General features: G+C 43.2%; 3 protein-coding genes across 4 annotated transcripts; 2 read left to right on the top strand and 1 right to left on the bottom strand.

Moving 5' to 3' along the window:
• Positions 1 to 7,586: 7,586 nt before the first annotated feature.
• On the top strand, positions 7,587 to 12,096 carry LOC136532225 (uncharacterized). The gene is made up of 4 exons (XM_066524829.1): positions 7,587 to 8,005; positions 8,811 to 8,968; positions 9,052 to 9,203; positions 11,549 to 12,096. The coding sequence occupies exons 2-4, from the start codon at positions 8,887 to 8,889 to the stop codon at positions 11,627 to 11,629; spliced, it is 315 nt and encodes a 104-aa protein (XP_066380926.1). The 5' UTR covers positions 7,587 to 8,005; positions 8,811 to 8,886; the 3' UTR covers positions 11,630 to 12,096.
• A 2,192-nt stretch (positions 12,097 to 14,288) lies between these two features.
• On the top strand, positions 14,289 to 16,095 carry LOC136532226 (cytosolic sulfotransferase 18-like). 2 transcript variants are annotated; one of them, XM_066524831.1, is made up of 2 exons: positions 14,289 to 14,565; positions 14,705 to 16,095. In XM_066524831.1, exon 2 carries the CDS (start codon positions 14,787 to 14,789, stop codon positions 15,855 to 15,857), a length of 1,071 nt encoding a protein of 356 aa, XP_066380928.1. In that variant the 5' UTR covers positions 14,289 to 14,565; positions 14,705 to 14,786; the 3' UTR covers positions 15,858 to 16,095. The 2 variants fall into 2 exon arrangements, with proteins under 2 accessions (XP_066380928.1, XP_066380927.1); XM_066524830.1 differs by having other exon boundaries at positions 14,289 to 14,638.
• A 2,049-nt stretch (positions 16,096 to 18,144) lies between these two features.
• Positions 18,145 to 25,899, bottom strand: LOC136532224 (heat shock 70 kDa protein BIP2-like). The gene is made up of 5 exons (XM_066524827.1): positions 25,722 to 25,899; positions 25,442 to 25,628; positions 23,337 to 23,352; positions 23,093 to 23,181; positions 18,145 to 18,616 (listed from the first exon to the last, which is right to left on the bottom strand). Exons 1-5 carry the CDS (start codon positions 25,897 to 25,899, stop codon positions 18,145 to 18,147), a joined length of 942 nt encoding a protein of 313 aa, XP_066380924.1.
• Between the last annotated feature and the right edge of the window lie 168 nt (positions 25,900 to 26,067).

Genomic DNA, 26,067 nt, shown 5'->3' with positions numbered 1-26,067 from the left:
CCCCAAAAGCGGCACAAGTAACAATTACAACTCGGGAGCTTACCCTCAGAACTACTCTGCCCCAAGAATGACGCAGATCTACAGTACAAATTGGTTGATTACCCCAAGAAAAGTATAATCAACTCCTTCAACTCTACTACATCACCAAGAAGAAACAAGCTATGGCAAAGCACGAAAAAGCCACAAGGAAAGACAGGGCGAAACTTGTCCATGTTATTCAAAGACATCTCAGAAGAAAAAGAAAGACAGGTCGAAGCCTGCTCATTTCAGTCAAAGACAAATTCAAAAGCAGGGCAAAGCCTGATCACATTCACAAGAGGCAAATATATATTACAAGAAACCACAAGTTCATTACACAAAATATCTAAGGAGCTGGAGGCTCAGTAGGAAGCACATTCATCTGTTCCAAAATTTGGTCTGATAGACCACTAAGCTCTACTTTGGCCTCCTCCCACTGTCTTGAAAACTCAACCGATACAGAAGCTTCAGTAATCCAATCAAGAGGGGCATCAAGGGCAACAACCCGGACATATGAAACCACATTATTGATGCATCGGTGAAAGCCACTCTTTACAAAATCATAAAACCGGGAAGAAAGCACCGGTATTATACCTCCAAGGCCTAGATCCCTATCTTCTAGCCGGCAGACTGAAGCAATGATGGGAGTGACTGCAGCATAAAGAGCCCAAAATTGATCATGGGCAGCCTTCAGCCTCCCCTGCAAGTCTTGTACTGACTTCATTGCCTGAACAATATCACGATCAGCACCGGATCTCATCAAATTCGCCTGAGCAAAAATATCATGGGCTTCTTTCAACTTCGAATCAGCAAGGGTACTTATAGACTCAGCCTGATTTTGTGAAGTACGAAGGGTGTCAGTCATCGACTCCCTATCTTTCGACCAGTTTTCTTTTTCACGAGCAAGAGCTGAAAGAAAGCAAATCAACAACTCAGAAAAGAAAAAAGAGCAAAACCAAGGGAAAGCAGTCGATCAACAAAAGATTGACTTACCAGCCAGCCTCTCCTTCAAGTCAGAATTCTTAGCCTGAGTGGTATCACGCGCCTTCTCAGCATCAAGCATCTTGGCATTAAGGGCGGCCTCCATCAGAGCACGCTGCTCCTTCTCATAAGCTAGGACAACTTGAGCCTGAGCCAGCTCATCTTCCTTTCTTTTCAAATTGGCCTCAGCAATGGCAGTAAACTGTGCCTCATGAGGACCAAACAAGATATCTTGATCTTGAAGTAAAGACTGCAAAGCAAAATGTGTGAGACAGAAGCAAAATAAACCAATATCGAAAGACAAAAAAGAACTCGGATACCTTAAGCTCGGCGCCATAAGCACCAGAAAAAGGTTTCCCAAGAAGAAACCAACTTGGCCAACCGCTCAACTCGGCCAAGCTGAGCCATCTCCTCTCCTGTCCGAGTTAGCAGAAGAGCACCCGGCCCAGATGTTGACGGCTGACCGGCTTCAGCAGCAGAAGAAGGGGGAGGGTAGTTATCAGAACCCTCACCCACTGTCTCGTCAGCTTGAGTTGCATCCTCAAGAACATCCAGAAGGGATGACCCAGACGGCAAACGAGCAGTAGCAAAAATCCCCAAAGGGCTATCCACAACCTGGTGCTCCTCCTAAGAGGGCACCAGGGCTCCAACATTCTACTCCTCAACATGTGGCTCAAGAGGAGCAACACGAGGAGGAGAAGCTACAAAAAGCAGAATTATAAGGATATAAGATACATAAATTATACAAAAGACAGAAAGGCAAGGCAAAACAAGAGCTTACCAACAGTAGATTCTTGTAAAGTTTTTTCAGCCCCAAGGGCTAGAGAAGACGAGGCATCCTCAGAAGGCTTGCATTTGAAAAAAGAACCCGGATTAATCAAAGACAGAAGCAAAAATTATCAAGACAAAGAGAAAAGAAGCCGGAACTTACTCAATAGCCTTCTTGAAGCTACCTGCCACCCCCGAGAAGCCAAGACTCGGAAGTGGCACATCAAACAAATCATCCTCAACCACCTCAAAGGAGGGGATTGGGATGGCCCCCAGGACAGAAGCAGATACAACTGTCATAGAAGGGGCACAGGGTGCCAGTTCACGACTATATTGAAAAAAGCAATTCAGTTATTGTGGAAATGAGCAATAAGACAAGCACAAGGAAATTTACAGCAGAAGACTTACGTCCGAGTGGTCAAGGGGACCTTATCCTCAGTCTCCACCTCGTTCAAGGCAACAGACTAACCTTCTATCAAAACAACAAACAGAGCTCAGATTAGCAAGACAAATCAAAACAAAGAAAACAACTCGAGAAAGGCTAAGCACAAGCTCACCTACACGAATATTACCTGTTGAAGAATGTTGATGAGTTGAGCATCGTCTCTTGGGCAACAACTGCTTAGAAGCAGCCTCAGTTCGCCGCTTCCTAGATGACAAGATATATTGAGCAATTCTAGGATCAGGAACATACTCAACATAGGAGTGTTGACCTTCAAACAAGCCAGTAATAAACCTGGCAGAAGAAGAACCCGGCCTAGTGGCAACAACTACCGCAGGACCAGCAACAACATCATCATCTTCATCTTTTTCTTCAGCGGGCTCTTCAACGGCAGCCCCACCACCACCAGCAACAACTATCTCGAGCTTAAAAGCTCGGCCAAAACCCTACGATAAGAGATCAAGCAAAGTCAACAACAGATGCAAATTATAAACATTAAAAAAGAACTTGGCGGATCATACACATACTGCAGGAGGAGGATGAGCAGCATCATATTCATCAACCCGGGCAGGCATCATAGAAACACCCCCTAGAATACGCCCTAGACGTTCAAGAATCATCTCCTCAGTCAACTCAGCATCAGCAACAAGCCGAGAAGGATCTGAGGGACCAGTATATTCAAAACCATAATGCACCCTCTGCATAAGAGGCTGCACCCGGCGACGCAAAAAACTAGCAACTATGTAGTTACTAGTTAAGCTCAACTGCTGCAAAACCTTAACTCGAGCGAGTACAGGCTTGAGGGCAGCAGTTTCAGTAGTAGAAAGCTTATCCTTCCAAATAGGAAGAGGACTCAGAGTCACAAAAAGATCAGAAGAAAAAGAAGGAGCCAGTTTTGGGACATAAAACCATTTTTAGCCCAATCTTTAACAGAATCAGAAAGAGTAAGAGAAGGAAAAGTCACCCCTTGACGGGTTTGGATGAGGCAGCAACCAAAGAAAGGAGGATTCTTAGAATCAAAGAGCCGCATGCAAAAGAAGTAGCGGAAAAGAAGAAGACAAGGTGGAATTCCAAGAAAAACTTCACAAAAATGTGTGAAGGCAGATAGAAAAAGAACCCCGTTTGGGGTAAGATGGTGAACTTGAATCTGATAAGATTCAATAAATTCTAACAAGAAATCAGACGGGGGATAACAGAGCTCCGCCCACACAAAAGGAATAAAAAGAATAGATTGATCAGGAGAAGGAGATGGAATCAAATGCTCACCAGGGGAAGAGAAATTAGAAAGAAATTTCTCTTGGATGAGCCCATGGGCAACCAGCAAGTCCAGCTCTGCCTCCTGCGTCGTCGGTTTCGGGAACTGCCTTTGCATCCATCTCATGGCCATGAACTCAGGATTGTCAATTTGCTTAAGAGTTTTCTCCTCGTCAACAAACTCACCCTTGCCCTTGTTCTTCTTCACCATCAATCGAAAGCAAGGGCTAGATGCAGTAGCAGCAGCAGTAAGAGATTTGAGGCGGCGGATGAAATGCTAGGGTTTTCTCAGCAACGAGGATTGAGGAATTTTTCACCGCAAAGGCAAGTGGAGCAACAGTAACAGGGCAGTCATTTTTATAAAGGAAAAAATACACAGCCCACGCGACCCAAGTGAAAATGGTCACAAAAAATTACCGTTCCGCAATCAATGACATGCACAACGGAAAAAGAAAGCAACGGTCCGTTCAGATCTCAACGGTTAGATGCCAAAACCATTCACAAAGAAGCAACGCAGAAAAAGGATACAACAAGTGGGCAACAATACTACACTACAGCCAAAACATGCAGATACAGAGAAGAACTCGGATACAGTAATAGACAACTCGGCCTCCAGCAGAAACCATCTTATTCATTATTTCTTTGACTCGAAGAACATTGAGATTACAACGGAGTACAAGATCTGATAAATTCAACAAAGAAAGCAAAGGAGATCATTCTAGAGTGGCAGCAAAGAACCTAGTGGAATTCGAGGTTGCAACCCTCTGCACCAAGATTCGATATAACTAGCAGAATAAACACAACCTAGATACATCACAACTACAGAGGATGAAGCAAATCCTGGGTTATGAACAGGGAGACAACCACATTCTGGGCGAGCACACTGATATAGTTACCTCCAACCCAAGACCAGCAACAGCGACAACCCAAAAATTGAAAGGCAGATAGAGCAAGCATGGAAGCCACATCACAAGAACTCTTCTAACTGCCAACGCGAAAGTTATCAAGTATACAAAAGCTCGGGGGCTGCTCAACCTCACACAACAGCATATCTACGAATGAGGAAAGAATTGAAGAAAGAATTGAAGAAAGAATTTCCTACTCAAAGCGGAACCACAACCAACAAAGAAGGTATTTATAGCAAGCCAGAGGCAAGCAAGGCTAAAGATCACAAGAAAGAAAGAGGAAAAGAACAAAAAAGCAAAGCAACAAAGATGAATAGTGCTCAAAAGCAAAATTACTAAGAAAAAGAGAGAAGATGCTCAATAATGGGTATACAGAACCCATCCGTGACCAGCAAACGACAAAGATCAAATGAGTACAAATCAAGAACCTTCTACCGGCTTCTTCTCAACAGAGAAGAACCCAGAGAAGGCTCGAGGGCTGTAAGTACCCACCACAGAAAAGTACATTTTTAATTTTTTGACCCTCCAGCTTTTTGTACCAAAAAACAAGAGGCTTGGGGGCTACACTCAAAAATTGCATTCGCTGCACTCAAAGGAAAAGAACTCGGAGGACATCAAGACAGAAAGACCCTCTAGCTTTTTGTGCCAAACAGCTGAGGCTCGGGGGATGCACTCACTGAGTGCACTTTTTTCAGCAAAAGTGCACATCAGTCAGAAGAAGAATCAAAGAAGACCATCTCAAGATTTCACTTCAAGAAGAACCCGGATCAAGTCTACAACAACTCGGCCCTTGAAGCTCAATCATGAAATGCTCGGGGGCTTATCGATGGGAAACCCTATGGGCCCCCCATAGACCGTACTATAGGGAAGTGGACCTTGGTAACAAGGCCCATAGCCCAATCGCCAAGAAGAACACGGAGCAAAGCAACGTGCAAGACCAAAACTCCAATTCGGACTATACAAGGAAAGGCGCCCGAAGCATAGCTTAGGACTCTGACCTTGTATCTGAGTAGAACACAAATAACTCCTCTCAGCACCTGGACTATAAAGGGCTGGTGAAGATATCCCTTGTAAAGGACTGAACATACCCAATACTCAAAGCAACACGACGCAAACAGGCTAACGCCAAAACTGGACGTAAGGTTATTACTCGATCAAGTCGAGGGCCCGAGCCAGTATAAATCATGAGTCTCTTTGCGTAACCGCTGAGTTCCACTATTCGCCGAAGCCCGAACAACTGTCCCGGATACCCCCGTGGCAGGCTATCGGTGGTAAAACATCGACAATAAACTATTTTTTGCCAAGAAAATGAAGTTAAGACAATTAGTTGATTGTTATTATCATTTACTCTTTTTTTTAAATAGTGGTCTTCATTTCGGAGCCCTTCATGCAGTTTAATAATGGCTAGAGAGCTAGGCTTGCGAGAACTTACTCTTAATTGGGTTGTGAGCTAGGGATGTAGCACTTCAATAGGTGTCTTGGTTGAGTTCTATAATTGCCAAAAATTGATGGTGCTGATAAGATTGATAATCCTGTAACTCTGCAGTACCTTTCTTTTTTTTCAAAAAAGGAGGGCAAATGCTACTTATGGTCGAATTCATGTTCTTTTTGTTGTTTTGATTTGATGCCCACAGCCCACATGTTACCTTTCAGATGTGTTTGTAAAGAATCAAAAGGAGTTGACCTAATGCCAATCTTTCTTGTCATCTTTTTTATTCTTTATATTTATATAAATTCTCACCAACAAGTACATGGCCAGGTAATGGCCGTAATGCTGCATCCTTTAGCCAGTGTGCCCCATTGAGATCTACTGACTGCTAGCTTATGCATATTGTCTTTTATTTGCAGGGTAGAGAGTTGTACAGGAAACATTCAACAGTTTATTTCCAAGCTATATCAGAGACTTTAATTCATATCTTTTATTTGCATCGAAAAAAACTCATCGGAGGATGAGATTGTTGGCCTGACAGAAACGTTCAAAACACGATATGAATTTTTAAACAATGTCTCTGATATAGCTTCTTTCTACGATAGTGGAGTGATGTATCATGTTTACCTTTTCCTTTCTGTTTTTTTATAACCTGTTTGCTATTTAGGATTTAATCACCAGGTCTACTTTCCACTTTTCAGGCAGCGAAGCAATGTTTGCTGACCTTGGTCATTTTACGAGTGCATCCATCGGATGTACAGTTAGATCCACGAGATATTTGAAACAAGATATGTTTATGCTAATATCCTTTACTACTTTATAGAAAGAGATTTTACTGTAATTGTAATAACATTAACCATGGTCTATGGAGATGGATGAGCCTGCATTTTAGGAAGACCATATCAGCTAATTGAACTTAAGCAGTTATGGACTGTTAAATGGGCACAATAAAATTCTTCAATTTGCTTGCTAGCTGTACAAATGAACAAGTAATATTAGTTCATTTTCTTTATTTTGCCACAGCTCAACCAGATTTACGTGCTATCAGATTTCATAAGCATTGTAGAATGCATGTGTGTGTGTTCAGTATCATAGACTTCACTAATCTAGATTTGAATATACAATTATAGCCTTGACAGTTCTGAAGCACAAAGAGATGTACTTGAGACCCATAGCAGGTACAATATTCAACATGTGTATTTTATCTCTTTATCATACATCTGTTTTTCCTATCTGAATGATTGAGCGAAGTTCCTGTTAGGTGAAGAATCTGGTTGTGTTAGTCCTATTGAATCTGAAGAAGTTCCTGAGAATCCTAGCATGGAAAAGGCTATAACTGAGGAAGGAAATCCATGTCTCACTACTGAGCAAGAAGTGCAGGGCCGCCGTCGCTACCGGCGCGGTCCTAACCCATGCGCGAGGCTAGGATGTCGACGCTGCGACAGCCCGTAGCTAGGCGAGGTGTGGCCTACGCAGCGGGCGGAGAAGGCGGCATGCGGCGCGCATGGTTGAGGCGCGGCGGCTGACGACCCTAGATGATGTGCCACGGAGGTGACGGAGATGGCGACAGGCGCGCGGCGGAGCTGACCCGCAACGCAATGACTTGAGGCAATGTGAACACCAACAACCCCCATGTCGTGCAGAAAGGTCTATACAGTTTGAGTCTGTGACATCGTACTGTGCGTGACTGTTAATTTCACGAACTTTGTTTTTTAGATTAACATGTATATTTAATTTTATAGTAGCTTATCGTGCCATCCGTATATTTCCCCACGACATCTAGCGAAGCGCGGCGTCCGTCTCCGTCCGACTCCCCGACCTTCTCTCCGTTACTCCAGAGTCCGAACTCCGTCGGGTGCCTAACCCTAGCCGACGCCCGCCGGACCTCAACGGCTCCACCCCGCCGAGCGCCGCTCTCCCGCGGTCGCCGGACCTCCACCCCGCAGGGCGCACGCCGTAGCTCCACCGGCCGAGCGGGCGCGGCGACCCTGTGCCGGCAGCGGCAGTGGCAGCGCAGGCCAGCATCTTGGCTCCCCGTGGCCGCGTGAGCAGGCAGCAGCCTGCAGGCCGCACGCACGCCGCAGCCAGGCTGCCAAGCAGGTGGCTCTGTGTTTCCGGATTGGGTGATTGCCTCTGTTCCTTGCAGTCGCCAATTGCAAACTTGCAATAGAAGAGTACCGGCTGAGGCTTGGTATTATTGTACTATTGGTAATTCCCCATTCACATTCTCAAATTTTAAGGTATTTGTCCCGGCTGTGTTGTCTCTGTTCCTTGCCAAGCAGGTGACCGATGAGTTATTTGATTGCGCCAATTTTTGTAGAGTTCATCGAGACATTAAAATCCTTGTTTCTCCTGTTACTATGCCAATTACCCAACCATTAGTTAGGTTTTTTTAATCACTTTCATGTTCCCATCAATTATGTTGCGGATTTAAGTAAATTTATGCACTTACGAGCTAATTTTGTTATGATTCGGTATTAGACCCCATATGAGGGTTAAATTACCCAATACCGATGGTGCATATGCTTTGATAGCTTCAAAATTGATGAGCTCCGCCACTAGTTGGCATCTCCAAATTTGAGTAGTGCTAGTGCTAGTGCAGGATCTGTGGCACAACAGACATTAAGGCTCCAGGGATCATGCCATTTATTACTTTCCTGAATTTTAGACTACTTATATTTGAGAATTTACAACCTGCTGTAATAGAATTTTAGATTGCTATGTTCATGTTTGTCAATTTCTCATATTATGTACTTATGGTGAACTCTCTGAACTCTACTACTCTAGTATGGACTTGTTATTTGTGAATTTGACGTATCACTCTAATGTATGCAGTATCCAGTGTGCACTATGAACTTATGAAATTGTGTATTGAAATTTTAATATGCATTATTGTTTATTTTTATTTAAAAATACTAAAACATATCCGCATATCATTTTTTTAGAAATTGCCGTATCCGCCTATCCGTATCCTCCCAATACTGATACACGTATCCGTATCTGTGTTGCATAGGTGAACGCCCCCTGCGCTGCGCTCTCCTCATCGCTGCCAGAAACTCAGCCCATCTCTCGAGTTCTCTATCCATCGCATGGCTCTCGCGTGCGCCACCCACGCGGGCCGCTTCCTCCTCTCCGGCCCGGCGAGATCTTTCCACACCCAGCCCTACCAAGGTACGCCCTCCCCGACCTCCATCACAAATCCCGTGGTGCTTCTTTTTCGTGACTGGAGTCAGATACTTCCTTCCGGGGCACAGCCAAGGTCGGTGTGGTGGAGTTTCTGAACGGCATCGGCAAGGGGGTGGAGGCGCACGCCGCGAAGCTGGAGGAGGCTGCGGGCGGCAATCTCCAGAGGCTCCTCAAGGCCCGCACGCTGCGACTCAAGAAGCTCGGCATCCCCTGCAAGCATGTAAGGCTCTGATTTCTCTTCTTGTGCTACCTATAGTCTATAATCTACAAGCGAGTTGCTGATGTAGTAGTGACTTGTTTTCTTTGCATTTCGTCATGGAAATGTTGGGATTGATCGTGTTTTGTTGTATAAGGCTGTGCTGTTGCTGTACAATTGTTGGATTGTTGCATCCACTCTGAGTTTGTAGATTCTTGCCAAATGTTAGTGAGGAGAGTTGCCGTGGTATTTTTTTGGTTGTTGACATACGATTTACTTCTCTCCATATAGCTAGGTTGCCTAACATGTGAGGCAATTTGCATGTTTATAGTTGAACTTAACATGCTTTTAGGACAAATTAGCCAAGCATAATTTCTAGTGCTTATTATTTTCCAGTGGTATCCCTTAGGTTGTATTATATCATACATCTAGCGAGGGGCCACGAAAGCTGAAAAACTCTACTGAAAAACGAAGCTAATGGGATATTTTTCTTCTGAGAGAATTTTTTGGCCAGTTGGTGTTAAAAGTACTAAAAACTAGGCCATACTTTTAGCTGCAACCTATCAACCTATCACTTTACAAGCTTGACTAGCCAACAAGATTACAATATCAGTATTGGTCTCCTAACATTATCTAAACTTTATTAAATACTTAATGAAGGGCGGGCCTAGTGCAAGCGGTAGAGTCTTACCGCCTGTGACCGGAAGGTCCTGGGTTCGAGTCGCGGTCTCCTCGCATTGCACAGGTGAGGGTAAGGCTTGCCACTGACACCCTTCCCGGCTTCCCCAGACCCCGCACAGAGCGGGAGCTCTCTGCACTGGGTACGCCCTTTTATTAAATACTTAATGTTGAATGAGAAATGTGATAAGTTATTGGCATTCGTTAACTCTGAGGGCAGTTTTTTTTTGTGTTTAAGTTCTCCAGTTAGTTGTTCAATTAATATTTTTAATGCTATGATATCTTGAGAATGCCAAGAATGTCCTGTACTGTTGCACTGCTACTTTGAGATGAATTTTCGTTCATGTGTATGTCCATTTGTTCATGACCATGACCAATCTGGGCTTCAATAATGATGTTTTTGAAGCACATGAAAGTCAATAACTTCAATGGTGAGAAATTTCCATGCATTTTTGTTTCAGGCACTATGAACTTAAACTCAAATTTAAAGCCACATCACGGCATCAGTGTTTTAGAATTGAAACACCGAGTTCTAACAACGTGCTAGTCATTTTCATTGTTTTCGCTTTTAATTGCGAGGCAATAAGTTGATTGCTTTAGCCTTTAGTCACTTAAACTTAAATTCTTTCATAACGAAATATGTGGGGTATTCGTTGGGTTGTTTTGGATGCTTCCAAGGAAATGGACTATCTGTACTCTAAAGAAAGGAAATGCACTACTTTATAATTTTATTGATGAGATTTAACACCTCCTTACTTACATTGCCATAGTTTGTGAGATATTTTAGTAGCATCTACAGTTATATGTGGACCTACTGAACTTTTAAATTTACTGCACATATTTAGATTGCCTTGTTTGGGTCACGAACATTTCAATTGGTTTTGAATTAATTGGTTTAGGAAGACAGGTTCTAAAACCGTATATATACCTTACTTACCGAAAGTTTTTAGGTTTAGTATGTACTGTTTTGTTTAATTCAAAAAATGCTAGTTTTAAGTTTTCATTGCATTGGGATAGTGTTTTGACTTTGGGAAACGACATCTATGCTGTTTTTTTATGTATATTTTACTAGATAGAAGCCGGTTAGAACACATTATTTTACTACTGGAAAAAACAGTGTTTTCCTAAACAGTAAACAGTCGGTCACCTAATGTTTAGCCATTACTCGGGCTAAACAGTCCAGTAAACGGGTTAAACGGTCAAATAAACGGGATAGATGGACTATTGAACAGAAACGACATACCATCATGTAGCGTTAATACGGTGTTTAAACAGACTAAACGATTGTTTAAGCGAACAGTTGGAAAAACAGGTTTTTAATATCCAAGTTTCTTCCTATGTATCTAGCAAAATTATGATCTCTGGAAACATTTGGTTGTACTTAGGCTCTAAATCAAGTTTAACCAGATCTGGTTGTACTTAGGTACAAATCAAGTTTAACCAAATCTAGTTGTACTTGGACCCAAGGTTGAAGCGAAATCCATTTAACCTGTTGCTATGTGCTAATTTCTGTTTGTAACATTTACTGGTGGATTAAGATATGTTGGATCTTAATTGCAGACATTTTTTTCTTGATTGAAATATTGTTTGCCATTTAGTTCTGTAACATTTTTGAAAGCATTAATGTTAAGATTGAAAACAAGCATCTGTGCTAATCTATATTATTAATTATTTATTCCCCTACAATGCAGAGAAAATTGATTTTGAGTTTTGCTCACAAGTACCGTCTTGGTCTCTGGAAGCCCCAAGCAGAACCCAGGAAAGTTGAATAAAGTAGGTTTGTTCTTGAAAGATAGTCTACTGTTGGACTGAAGCATGTTCGGGTCATTGAATATTTGCTTTGTAATTTAGGAGCCACAAATCTTTGTTCTCTGTCTCTGGCCATACTAATTTATTTGCAACCATTGCGCAAAGTTTTCTAGAAAAATTCCAACTTCGTGTGGTGTGGGTTTGTTCCTTTTGTAATAACAAACCGTAACAGCACCAGCCCCCTGTGATAATCTATCACTTAATGTTTGTATTGTTCCTGAGGTTTCTTACCAACAACAATGACGTTTTGTTAATGTAGTCTATAAGCAACCTGACTAGGTTGAGAGTTGGACCCGACGGTTCACTGACTATTCAGATTCTCAGAAAGATACATTACTGTGCATTAGAATTCTAGTCATCTAGTATTGTAAACAAGTCAACCATGTTGTAATTCTATAGAAGTTTTTGTGGTTCTACACTGCCCTTTCAAGATGCCAATGCACATTACCTGTTTGGATTGTGATGATTTTAGTTGAATTTCATGTGGTTGGCAGAGGCGGCAAATTGAACACTCTTGTTATAGCATCTTCTGAACATTCTAGAACGAAATATGCAGTGCCCGGTTCATTTTAATATACGCAAACAGACGGCTATAGAACGAAATGTGCAGTGGCCGGTTCATTTTAATATGCAATTATGAATCACAAAATCCTGACTTTTCAGAGATAACGCAACATTAGATATATTTTAGTACCACTAGTCGCTTGCGCGTGACACCAGCCGACAGTGAGCCTCAGTACCACTACATGAACCTTAAGAACTGGTAGTGAAAGGTAATCACTACTGGTTTTGGAGTAACCAGCAGTGATGTAGTAGTGTTAATGTTGGTTTAAGATATGACGTGACTTAAGGATGGCTCGTAAGGTAAAGATAGCAAGGAAAGAGCTTTGGGAAACTAAGTGAAAGTTGAAGGGAAGAAAGCGATAGCTTGGTGATTGAGAGGCCATGGTAAAGGGAAAAAAATACTTCCATTGAGTCCATGTACTAATGCTACGATGAGGAGTCATCGCGTGGATGATCAAATCATTGTAATTTACGTGGTGTTTAAATCCAGGGGCTAAACTTTACAGGTGTCACATAGGGGTGTCACATGGGAGTGTTCGGATAGTAATAATAAAATAAATTATAGAAGTCCTCAGGAATCCGCGAGACGAATTTATTAAGCCTAACTAAACCGGCAGCAGCATTTATTTACCGTAGCACCATATTGTCAAATCATGGACTAATTAGGCTTAAAAAAAATTCGTCTCGTAAATTAGTCGCAATCTGTACAATTAGTTATTTTTTAGTCTATATTTAATACTCCATGCATGTGTCCAAACATCCAATATGACAGGGACAAAGCTTTAGGGGAAGGAACTAAACGAGACCTTATTTTATGGTATCTTATGGTTCCACGGCAAGTTTATTCACGATTATAGACTTGTGCCATTAATAATATCATTTTTTTCATGATTTATTATTTTATTTCACAAAAGTGATTTATATAATTATCGTTGTCATAATTAATGTTTTTTTTCTCTTTCCCATAGCAACGACGGCCAAATTTGCTACTTAGGGGGTGTTTGGTTCTTTCGTCGCTTCTAAAATTCATTTCACATCAAATGTTTAGATACTAATAAGGAGCATTAAATATAGATTAATTACAAAACTAATTACATAGATGGAGGCTAATTTGCGAGATGATTTTTTAAGCTTAATTAATCTGTCATTAGCACATGTTTACTGTAGCACCACGTTGTCAAATCATGGACTAATTAGGCTTAAAAGATTCGTCTCGTAAATTAGTGACAAATTGTGCAATTAGTTTCGTAATTAGTCTATATTTAATACTCCATGCATGTGTCTAAATATTTAATGTGACAGTAATTTTATGAGGCCTTATATGCTTTGTGTGTCGTGTATATACAAAATGCTGATCTACTCGTCGACGCTAAAATCTGCTACATGTGCACCTGGTGTCCTAGTTAACGGCAGACTGCTCACCGAACATGTGCAGATGTGCACATGTATGTTGGGTCAAATCTAAGACTAGACGAAAAACTCGAAGCTTGTTTGCCCGCTCGGCTTGTAGCTGGCTCGACTTGGCTCGGCTGATAACGAGCCGAGCCAAGATTTTAGCTCGTTAGCTATAACGAGCCAACTCGAATCAGCTCGTGAGCCGCTCGTGAGCTAAACAAGCCAAGCTTCTAAGAAAAAAAAAGTATCATTTAAGATTGTTAGATGCATTAATACTATAATATTTTATTATACTTGTATATATATTAGCGCATATTAATTTTTTTATTCGATTTAAGGTTGTTAGATGCATTTCTTTTATATTATTATTATTCTCAAACTTTAGATAAATGCAAATATTATATTTTGTGTATTTTTTATACCTGGCTCGCGAGCTTAACGAGCCAACTCGAACTTTTAACGAGCCGAGCCAAGCTGGCTTTCTGACTCGTTAGGATAACAAGCCAAGCCGAGCTAACTCATTATCTTAACGAGCCAGAACGAACCGAGCTGAAACGAGCCGAGCCGGCTCGTTATCCAGCCTCGGTCAAATCCTTTGTTTTGTAGCAACAAAATCCTTTGTTCACCTTTCTGTCTCTCGCGAATCTCAATACGCAGCGGCAGCGTGCTCCGCTCTCCCTTCCAGTTGCCAAAAAATGATTTGAGCCAAACTTTAGGCCACGGCGATCGACGGGCTGGCCACCGGCGGAGGGCAGCGAGGAGGGCCTGCCGGCACTCGGCAGGGCGCTGGTGGTGTGGTGGCGGCTCGGCAGCCTGAGCTGGCGGCGGCGAGTGCGCAGTCCATTTAGCGGCGACGCGACAGAGCGGGCGCGCTGCGGTTGCGCGGCGAGCAGAGCGGACGCCCCACCGGAGCTCGAGATCGTGCCACAGGACAGGACAGGTGTGCAAATTGCTCGACTTGGGCGGTAGCCTGCCTGTACAGGAGTCAACGCCTTCGGCCTTCTTCCTCACCGGTGAGGGTGACCTCATGTTCTTGCTCTTACTCTGTTCATGCTAAGCTATTTGAATATTATCATCAGTTCATCGCGTCACAATTTCCTTCCGATCCTGTCGATCGGCGCGGCTATCAATTTCCTCAACCACAAGTCCACAACCACATACATGGCGGCGCAGGTTCCTTCTGAATCTAGCAAGAATGACGGTGACACCAAAACCAAAACTTCAGCTGATGAATCTCCACCTGAAACTTACAGCGATCTCATATCCACGTTACCAGTGAGAGGAGGGTGGGTGATGCCACTCGTTCTATACCAGAACTACTGGCTGAATCCTGCTAGGCTCAAGCACATCATCCCCGTCAAAGAACACTACAAGCCTCGTAGCGACGACATCATCCTCGCCACCTACCCGAAATGTGGAACCACTTGGCTGAAAGCCCTCTCTTTCGCCATCACGACCCGAAACCACGGCCGCCACACTTTCGCCGCCGCCGCCGCCGCAGCCGCCGCCGACCACCCTCCTCTGCTCATCACCCAGCTGCACCCTCAAGAACTCGTGGCACACCTCGAGACACCGAATCCAGCGGCGGGAGACCTGGCCGCTATCGAGAAGCTGCCCTCCCCAAGGCTTCTTGCTACCCATCTACCCCTTTCCCTGCTCCCGCCAGCCATTTCCACCTGTGGCTGCCGCGTCGTGTACCTTTGCCGGCAGCCCAAGGATGTGTCCATCTCGCTGTGGCACTTTGGGAATGGTATGCTGCGTGGAGGAAGAACAACAAGGTCGTCCCCCGTGCAACTTGACGCCTCGGTGAGCATGTTCTGTGAGGGGATCTCACCTTTTGGGCCCTTTTGGGAGCACTATCTCGAGTACTGGAAGGAGAGCTTGGCGAGGCCTCAGCATATACTTTTCTTGAAGTATGAAGAGATCGTTTCAGACCCAGTGAAAATCGTGGAAACGCTTGCCGGATTCTTTGCTGTCCCGTTCACTGAAGAGGAGAAGAGGATAGGGGTCCCTGAGGAGGTGGTGAGGCTGTGCAGCTTTGAAGTGCTCAGTGGCCTGGAAAGCAATCGGTCTGGAGATGTTACTCGTGGAGACGACTTGGTTATTGGGAAGTCTATGTTCTTCAGGAAAGGCAAGGTGGGGGACTGGGAGAACCACATGAGCAAAGAGATGAGTGAGAAGGTTGATGACGTCTTAAAAGACAAGTTCAAGGGATCCGGTCTCGTATTTTAGTTGATGATTGTCCAGGTCTTTCGTCTATCAGCCTGTTCGCTGGTTAATTTCTGGGCTGATAAGTTAGGCTGATGCTGGTTTATTGTGAGAGGAAAACACTGTATTATGGCTGATAAGCTCTGGCTGAAACCAACAAGTAAACGAGCTGTGTAATGTTGTTTGTCCAGAATAATTAGGCATTCGCACCTGCTGTAGCATTTATAATGGGATCTTTTTGCTCAAAATAAATTATGCCTGTGTATCATATAATTTATCTATATTTATTATCTGCACTAGTCGTCTTTGGACTTGTTTGGTAGGATTTTTGCTCTAGGTTCACAAAGTTATTTTTTTAACTTCTCTTACCAAACAGGTCCTAATGAAACAGCTTCTCCTTTAAAGTTAATTTTCAACTCCTCTCACAGGCACAGTTTCTCGTGTGAAGCTGGGTGAAGTTGAAAATACTAACAGTTCTCTCTATTATCTTCCCTGAGAAGTTGTTTATCAAACGTTTTTTGAAACAGCTTTAGCTTCCCTAGTTTTGTCTACTTTTATGTAACCGAGCTGGAAAAAACTACTCCACTAGTAAATTGAGTTGTACCAAATATGCCCTATGTATTTTGGTCTCTCCCATGGATGTATAGAGATTACTAATAGATAGTGGTAATGCGGAATCAAGGTAGATAGATAATATAGATCTATCTTCTTTTTCACTAATTATTAATGTGATAATATATTGGTCGTCTCAGTATTTCGCATAGACTCATATTTTCCTTCCCGAGGCATTCAAAAATCATATTACTTTAAGCCTAAATTTTGATATTGATGAATTGGACTATAAATGTACTGGTTATTTAGATATTTGGCAACCTAATAATTAATTAATATTTGAATGAGACCAAATATTTCACTAATTCTTACTTTTGTATTTAGCTTTTATTAGTTGCACACATGTACTTTATTTTAAAATCTAAACTGGCTATTTATTTAAAATATGGACCTTTTCATTAATCCACATCATAGTTCATTAAAATCAATAGTGCATATTGTTTCAACAAAAAATCAATAGTGCATACTCTTTTTTTTCTGATTGATCTCGTAATATGTGATCCAGTGGTGGCTTCATCTAACACTACCGTAACACTCTCATTTTAAAATATATAAAGCGTATCAAAATTTAAAAACTCAAACTTTGCACATTTTGATTGGCAATTACTAAAAATAGTTTACGTGCTTGGTGCACAAAATTAAAGCATTCAACGATATATTGTAAGAGTATTTGATGTATGCTTCTAAAGACTTTTAAAAATCCATTGTCAGCAAAACATTGTAAAAAAGACTTTTAAAATTGCAATACACCTTAATAAAAGGACAATAAAAGAAGCACAGAACCACGGAACAGGATCGGACGAACACCATCCGAACAAACTCAACAAATACGTAAACTCCATTTTCATTTATATACATCTAAATAAGATGGGGAGAGCATGAACAATTTAAACATGTAAAAATATCAGAGCCAGATTCGGTGACTTTGCGTAGACCACATTTGGGATAGCTTCTCCAACAGTTTAAGGAGTTGTTTTTACCAAACGGGTTAAAATAAAACAACTCTTCAAGTGGAGCTCCTTAAACCTAGACCCTTTCACGGCTGGTGGGTGTCGGATGGGGCTGAAAATATTAGCGTCTCCTAGCTCTCTCTATTATCTAATATGATGAGCTGTTTTTGTTAAGCTCAACCGGAGAGCTACTCGTGAAGTTGAATAAAAAAAAAAAATACTCCAACAGTAAAGCAGACTTGTATCAAATGGAACCTTAGGCAATTCATGGCGTGGCCATGTGTGTGCAACATCAATGCTCTTATGATATCTGAAACAAGGTTTATGTTCCGGCTATAAGAGTTTGAGGAAGGATGCAACTATTCCTATCCATGCACAACTTAGCAATTATATATAATCCACTATAGTCTCATTTATCTCCGCTATTGAAGAGGCCCTCCGCTAGATGCAATAGCTGGAGATTTAAGACACTACTTTGAAACCTTGCAAAACAACTAAAGATCATTTGATCAAATAATCCAATACCCTGTAAAATAATTTGGAAATTGTTGATACATATTGGATGTCTTGCTGTAAAATATCTGATTTATATATGGAAAGGCATGCATGGAGTACATCATAGAGGATGGTGTAAAAATCGATCTCCTATAATAATCCCATATAGTACATCTCCTAATAATCAATCGGACTAGGATTTGCTGGGCCAATAATTAAGAACTAACGGCTTCATAATTAAGGTTTATCTATATCTAAAGCAAATCCAAAGATTCAAACCTCCTGTATTTTAAGGAATGGATTTTAACCGCTGCTCCAAGAGCAACCGCTTCATCTGGTTTGACCCTTATGTTTGGCTCCTTCCCATAAAAGTAATCCCTGACAAGTCTTTGAATCTTTGGGATCATGGTGCTTCCACCAACAAGAATAACCTCATCTATCTCGCTCCTCTCAAGCTCAGAGTCTGCCATGGCCGAGTCCACCAAGGCAATGGCTCTCCAGAACAGATCACCACCCAATTTCTCAAAAGCTCGCCGTGATAGCGACTCCGAGAAATCCATGCCGCCGCCGAGTAGAGATTCGATGCTCACTTGGACATGATCTTGACTGCTCAATGCCTTCTTTGCACGCTCACACGCCACGCCCAGTTTCCTGAGAGCAGCCCTGTCCTGGCTGACATCCTTGCCGTGCTTCATCTTGATCACGTCGACGAAGTGGTCCACGACCCTGCGATCGAAGTCATCTCCTCCGAGAAAAGGATCGTCCCGATAAACAAGGACATCAAAATAACCGTCATCCGTAAGCGTCACGACGTTGTGCTAAGTGAGCTCGTAACATCAGAGGTGTTACAACGAGGCGACAGAGACGATCAAGAAGTTCAAGGCGTGTGCGGAGGCAGAGAGCGGCAAGAAGCTGCGCGTGCTGCGGACTGGTCGCGGCTGCGAATTCACTTCGGTGGAGTTCGCTGCGTACTGCGCGGATCAGGGTGTGGTGCGACACCACACTGCGCCATACTCGCCACAGCAGAATGGCGTGGTGGAGCCGCGGAACCAGACGGTGGTCGACATGGCTCGATCCATGATGAAGGCCAAAAGCATGCCGACAAAGTTCTGGGGAGAAACGGTGACCACGGCGGTGTTCATCCTCAACCGCGCGCCCACCAAGGTGAAAGCTCTAGTTTGGTTTTGGTAAATTGATGAAACCCTAAGTGCTAACCTAGTTTATCAAAGTGATTATGATATAGGTAGCTGTGGCAGAACCAACCGAAATAGCGTACTTACGAAGGCGCTCGTCTTCCATCAGACACTAAGCACCCCGAAAGTAACTACAGCGAGCGGTGTCCGTCGGGCACACCCTAAGGGAGAACCCGAAAGATCCACATTTTTCCCAAGGATCCAATAATGAAAACGAGTTACAACACAAGTCTATCTCATACATTAGAGTTTCTTGAAAAGTACATTATTACAATACCAAATACAAAGTGCGAAATAATAAACAGCGGAATATTAAAAGATAACATCTAGCGATAAGATAACGAGGATTCCGTCTGAGCCCACCAGATGGATCCTCCACACAAGGAACTCCTCAAGCGTCACCTGCAACAGGGGTAAATAAACCCTGAGTACACAATGTACTCGCAAGACTTATCCGATAGTGGGAATACTTTCCCGACTCCAAGGAATATGCTAGGCTTTATGGTTTGCTGGTTCTCTTTTAGCAAAAAGCAATACTAATAGTGAGTCCTTATTGATACATTATTATCATCAGCCGTATTAAGTTTTCATCTAGTCAATCTATATAAGCCTGTTCTACTTTCAAGCAAGAGTTGAGCAATCAGTTCCATTTCTTCTCCTTTCAACTTTCAGTTCTTACTACGGTGCTAAACCGCAGACAAGCCGTACCGGATAACCCGGCGATTCGCGAATCAATGTGCCCAGCTGGGTGCCCCGAAGACACACGCCCCGCTTGTACCCCAGGCACAAGCAGGACTAACCCACCACTCTCCTGTCCCGGGTGTCCAGGTCCCCGTCCAAACTTGGACTCCAAGCCCCCACATCCTGAGTCCCGGACTCAGTGCGGTGCAAGGACCTCCACCACCTCCTCTTCCCATCAGTCGGTCCGGAAAGAGCCGGATCCGCGACAAGAGAGCAGCAAGCCTTCCCTGCGCCCATACCCAAGTATGTGCTCGGGACAATAATCTGTGACTTGCCTAGAGTCATATGCAACGACCGGTCCTTAATCGACACAGACAGGGAAAAAGTGTAACCGGGCTATGCCCTGTTGGCCGCAGGACACAACCCCTCACACCCACCAGTACCAAATCCACATCCCTGTCCGGTCACCATTTTCCTTTCCATTATTTCATCATGATATCATAGTTTAATCACCTATTTGCGAGTAACGACAGGTTACTCACGCTACCGACATCCTAAGCATAGCAGCTACTCGACCTGTACTAGTAGGACTCATGGTGAATATATTTATGCATGTAGCTTCCATAAAATACCTGTAACGTAAATGCATATCATATAAATATATTCAGATCATTTAAAAATAGGGGTTATGCACCGGGGCTTGCCTTGGGCAGGCGCGGCGTCAGCAAAGTCAGTGACGTGCGGCTCCGGAATGTCCTCCTGCACGAGGATCTCCTCGTACTCTTCGATGACTTCGTCGTACTCCTGCTCGCCGAATGTCACGATCTCCAGTGGCTCGTCCTCTATATGCATGCAGTGATGATGATGCAATAATTAATATATAGGCAACCGCAACTCTTAAAATAAGAATACATCTACCAAGCTACTAAGCTAACTCTAATGACTAATACGCAAAGTTACCTATTATTCCCACTAAACAAGTATGAAACATTTCATGTATTATCTTAGCAACTAAAGGCATCCTTATTGTTAATATCAATTTACTATATATATAATAAAACAAGGTGCACTAGCTACCATGCATCATAAAAAAATTCATTCTCTAAATAACCATAACGAGCATTTCAAAATAATAAAGTAATCCTAAAGGTATCACTGAACTATACGAACTAATTACACTAACAGATAGATCATGAATTTAGGAATCTAACAAAATTTATTTCACAATCAATAAATAAATTCAAATGAGCTCTAGAGATGAAGAAAATGATATTATTGGAGGAGGCCAATCAGCTTGATTAACCAACTGATCTATTTGCACCTTTACGTGTTCTAGGAAATGATAGAACACGAAGCAATGAATTGGATATGAGATGCTGGTTACTTGATTTGAGAGAAGTGAATGATCAGTGAGGCAGAATAGCTCGGCGTGTCTTTTTAAAGGCAGCAGACGCGGGGAGGGAGAGGGCAGCCCATTGCAGGCGGTCACAGTCAGGTCAGGCTCGTACCGCTATCGTGCTGACAACGGATGCGTGTGGGACGAGCAAACAGTGTTTCTACGGTGGACTGTGCACGACGTGTAAGACGTGCAAGACTCAGATGAACAGTGTTCTGCAGTGAACAATATTTTCTGCGGTGATGGAGTTCTGATATGACCATGCAATGCATTGTGCTAGGTAGGCGCAGGAAAACAGATGTTTCTGTTGCACACACCGTACCATTTCCTTTTGGTTACAGTCAATCGACAATGTTAGTGTCAGCAGAACAGGAGTTTATCGATTACTTTTGAGGAGAAGGTACTAATTAATTTGTATGCTGTGCGATTAGGACGGTGCCTCGATGGATCTAGTCCGCGCGGGTCCCATGCATGGTATGGTGTGTGTGTATATATATATATCGTACTACATGGGTCGCTATCTCTGCTGCCCCGAGTGGCCGGTCGACGTGCTGCATGGATAAACAGCGTTTTCCACAGGCTACGGTGATTTTCCACGGGTGAACAGTAACTTCTGCGCGTGAACAGTGTTTTTACCGGGAAGCTCTTTTCCTTGCGCAATCAATGGGTCAGGCCACCTGCGCGTCAGCTGGACGCGTGATGTACACGATTGCCCAGGCATTGACATGTGCCGAGCTCTCATTCACACACACTCGCAAAGGAGCCAACATGCCTGTGTCTCCTTTAATCCGCGTCGAGAGTGGTTATTTGTTATCTAATGGAAGGTGAGAAGCTATACTTCAAATCAAATCAAACAGGGTTTCTTTAAAGGTATAGTTTGAGGGTTGGATAATAAATTGCGGAGATAGTTGGGACACCTGGATGACGAGTTTATTTTTCATTTTTGGTTAAACCAACCCTTTGCACTACTAATTAAAACAATTATTTTATCATTACTAGCGAACATGCTTATATGTTATGATAGGACATACAGTTGTTACGTGCCTGGACGTCTTGTGGCTCAAAGATTTATTTAGCGATTATGTCATGTGTTTCAATTCATCATGGATCGAACTTTGTACTGTGCATGAATTTGTGGTTTCTACGGTGAACAGTATTTTCCTATGTGCTACAGTGCTGACGTGTGGAAAAGTATGTCTGTCCTTCGTTTGCAACGCAACCAGGCGAAGTGCTCAGCGGACCGAGCTTGTGAGTGATTAAAGCGTAGCGTGTGTGATGCTGTTGCTACGGTCGGTCGTCGTTGTGCGTGTACTGCGTGGGCTAAGCAGAGCATGTGCCTTATGCAGGCTACGGGGATTATGAATAAGATGAATAACGAGAGATGGAGTTGGATCAGGATGACAATAGTGAGTTGAGCTGGGCTGGAGAGTATTTGGACAAGGAATAAATTAGAGCTCAATTTGAGAATCAGTACAATAAAATTTAATTTCTCATTTACCACATGCAATAATACATAAACATGATGCTCATGACATGGTTTAGTATTTTGATTAAGGCGTAACACCGAGGGTGGTACACTTGGTAGCACCTAAACTCATGGTTCGTGTGTGGCTCGATGTTCTCATCCACGTTGTCGTGCAATAGCTCCCATTGCTCAATGTAGTACTGGTGGTGTTTCTCCTAGTCAAAACTCTTTCTGTTCTTCTGACGATCCAACCTGCACGTATGTCATCATTACTTGAATCCATGTACATGTCACCATATTAATGGAAATGGACCATCATGAGACAATTGAAATAGCAAAACACTTACTTGTGTAAGTCAACGCCAGTCGAGAATAGAGACATTGGCCAAAGCTGTCTCACTATAAATTGGTGTGCAACTCTATCTGGTAGGTGGAACTCGACAGCATAGAAACATATTAGAGGGCACCTCATCCTGTAGAAGTCGTCGTCGCACCCACACATGTTGCTCAACTGAAACAGAAGTGCCCCCTCTCCATCGTACGGCTCCCACGACACCTGCAACATGTCCAAACAAGATGTTAGATGTTGTACTAAACCATTTCAAACCAGCATGGGAAATAAAATTTACTTACACTAGACGCCGTGAGCGTGTCTAGCTCGTTCGTGAACTCAATGTACGCCCACTATAACCTCGCATGCAGAACCCTAACCTGGAATTGCGTCATCCTACAAAAAAGTCAATGAGATAGAAATTCAATATACAATGAAACATGAACTTAGAAATATACAAGTAATTGACACAATTACATGCATAAATTGAGACATGCATAATTAATTAAATGAATACGACAAATATGAAATAATGAAAACAACCAATAGTCGCACCTCACTAATCTGTCAATGGCAAGTGCGTGAATTGTGGCCCAGTCTACCACACTTGCCGCACTCGTACCGCTCAGGGTCAGTAAGAAATGGGTTTCCTCTCTCACGAATCATTCTTCTAGGTATCTAACCCATAACCATCCTGTGCCTCGTCCTCTTCCTTGATCCACGCTTGTTCCAACGGTAAGCTAGATCCACAATGTACTTTGGCCCATCATATGGAGGCCACTCTCTAGGGTCCCAAAAAGGCACGAAGCGGGGGCTCCATGTGTGCACAAGCGTGTCGAAACTGAACTCATGAGGTATCTTGCTCTCGATATTATAGTTGCGATGCCTAGCTGCTGCCACCAAATGGGGAATATAGAAAGTGGTACTGCCTTGGTTTACCACAAGTGCATCCCTGACTCTTGGACCTCATCGTTGGACATTGTACCGCCCCTATGCTCGACCTGATAAGTCCCTGTGGCGTGGTCAAAGCATGTAACTTCATGTGTGCCAGCCCTTTCATTGGCCTTCTCTAGATGTGCCTTTGGTTTCAGAGCCCATATCTCTCCATCACTCCGCAACTTCAATGCATGGGTGTGTCTATCGTTGAACCAGGCAACAAGCTTATAGAAGGTGAATTGAACAATTACATTCATAGGCATACCATGTATCCCCAATAGCAACTTATTGAATGACTCCACCATGTTGCTACATTGAAACTCGTACTCCATCCACCGGCATCTTGAGCTCTTGTCCATTTCTCCAAATCCCTCATCAAACCTATGAGCCATTGTCTACCTTATGCATTTGATGAGGTTCTGACATGCTCCAACTTTTTTTGAAAGTACTTGTCCTCAAGCTATCGAGCAGCCTCCTAGAACAGATCAAAGTTATCCTTCACGCCATCCTTCCAGAGTAGATTCTCGGCAAGATGCCGAGTACACCAATGATGATGCAAAGGTGCATACCCCTCTATCTGCTCTCGCATGGCATTAAGTATGCCCTGGTGCCTATCAAATATGATGCCAACATCCCTGCCAGGCCCAACCACATGTATCCGGACTAGCCTCAAGAACCATCCCCAACTGTCATTGTTCTCCTTCTCAACCAAAGCAAATGCCAATGGAACCAACTTGTTGTTCGCGTCATAGGATATGGCTATAAGAAGTGTGCCCTGGTATTTGCCAATTAAGAACGTACCATCAATGGAGAAGATGGGACAACAGTGCCTAAATGCCTCGACACACTGAGGGAAGCACCAGAAAGCACGGAAGAATATCTACCTCCCATCCTTCCATGCATTTGGTCTTGGGATGTACTCATAATGCATGCCTAGATTCACCACTTTGATTGCATTGAAAAGTACTGGCAACTGCTCATACACATCCTCCCTGTCCCCATATATCATCTTCCACGCTCACTGCTTAGCCCTCCAAGCTTTACCATAAGTTATCACATAACCTCCATACAACGCCTCAACGGTCCTGATAATTGTCCTAACATTCATGTTGGGTTCTCCCTATAATATTCCCATCAACCACTTGGCAATGAGGGTAGATGTCAACTGCCGATGCTTCAATATCAGCACATGGTTAGCACAATTGTGTGGCCCAATAACTTTTGTGATCTTCCACTTTTCGGTGACCTTTTGCTTCCTTGCACAAACCCTCCATGGGCAGCGTTCCTTGTCACATAGAACTATGTAACGATGCTCCGCATATGAATGCAAGACCTTGTAAGGTCTCTTTCGTATCACTGCAAACGCCTACAACCACCTCTTCAATGCAGGGAGATCATTGAATACCCTCCCATTCTCAATTACCATGTTAGGGCCAGCCTCAAGAGCTTCTAGAAGCTCATCATCACGTCCTTCTACACACACTGATCGGAATGAGCAAGATCGCTAAACTCGTGAACTCTTGGGTCATGGCGGCCGGGAAAGATATGCCTTAGCATCTCAATATCACCCTCTGTCAGCTCTCCAATAGGGCGATCATCATCAGAATCAAGAGCCCTTGCCATCTCATATGGCTCCAAATGATTCATAATTTTAACACTATTGGAGCCATAGAATCCATCTCCACAGTGCACTTGCGCAGCAATAGGGGGCACATCCACATTGTTTGGAATGTGTCCTGCAACATAAGTAGAGAAATGAGGAAAGAATGAAAAAAATGGATGTAAGGAAGGGGGTAAGCTCCCAATAACCATGCAGATAAGACACTTACTCAGATGATTCTGTGTCAAAGGGATCTCATGAGGAGGATCTATCACAACATCATGAGTCTGACAATTATCTCCAACTACCTTATTAGGGGAAGATTGAGCATCGGGAACTATATGTGCAACCTCCACATCCATATCAGGTTCTAGGATGGGAGGATCAAAGTGTGCCTGCTGACCCATTGGTGGGGAAAACCCCTGAGGGATGGGATCAACTAACACCCGACGCACAACCATGTCTAAACATTGCAGCTGGCTCTTCATAGCCGATCTCACATAGTTCTTCCATTGATCCGCACACCCAATTGGGATCATTCGCCTAAGGAAGTTGAGAGGAGAACCTAGGTGCAG

The sequence above is a fragment of the Miscanthus floridulus genome, unplaced genomic scaffold, assembly GCF_019320115.1.
Source record: "Miscanthus floridulus cultivar M001 unplaced genomic scaffold, ASM1932011v1 fs_550_8_9, whole genome shotgun sequence".
Taxonomy (NCBI): domain Eukaryota; kingdom Viridiplantae; phylum Streptophyta; class Magnoliopsida; order Poales; family Poaceae; genus Miscanthus; species Miscanthus floridulus.
The sequence above is the reverse complement of the archived record's forward strand: the minus strand, read 5'-3'. Positions and strand labels throughout refer to the sequence as shown.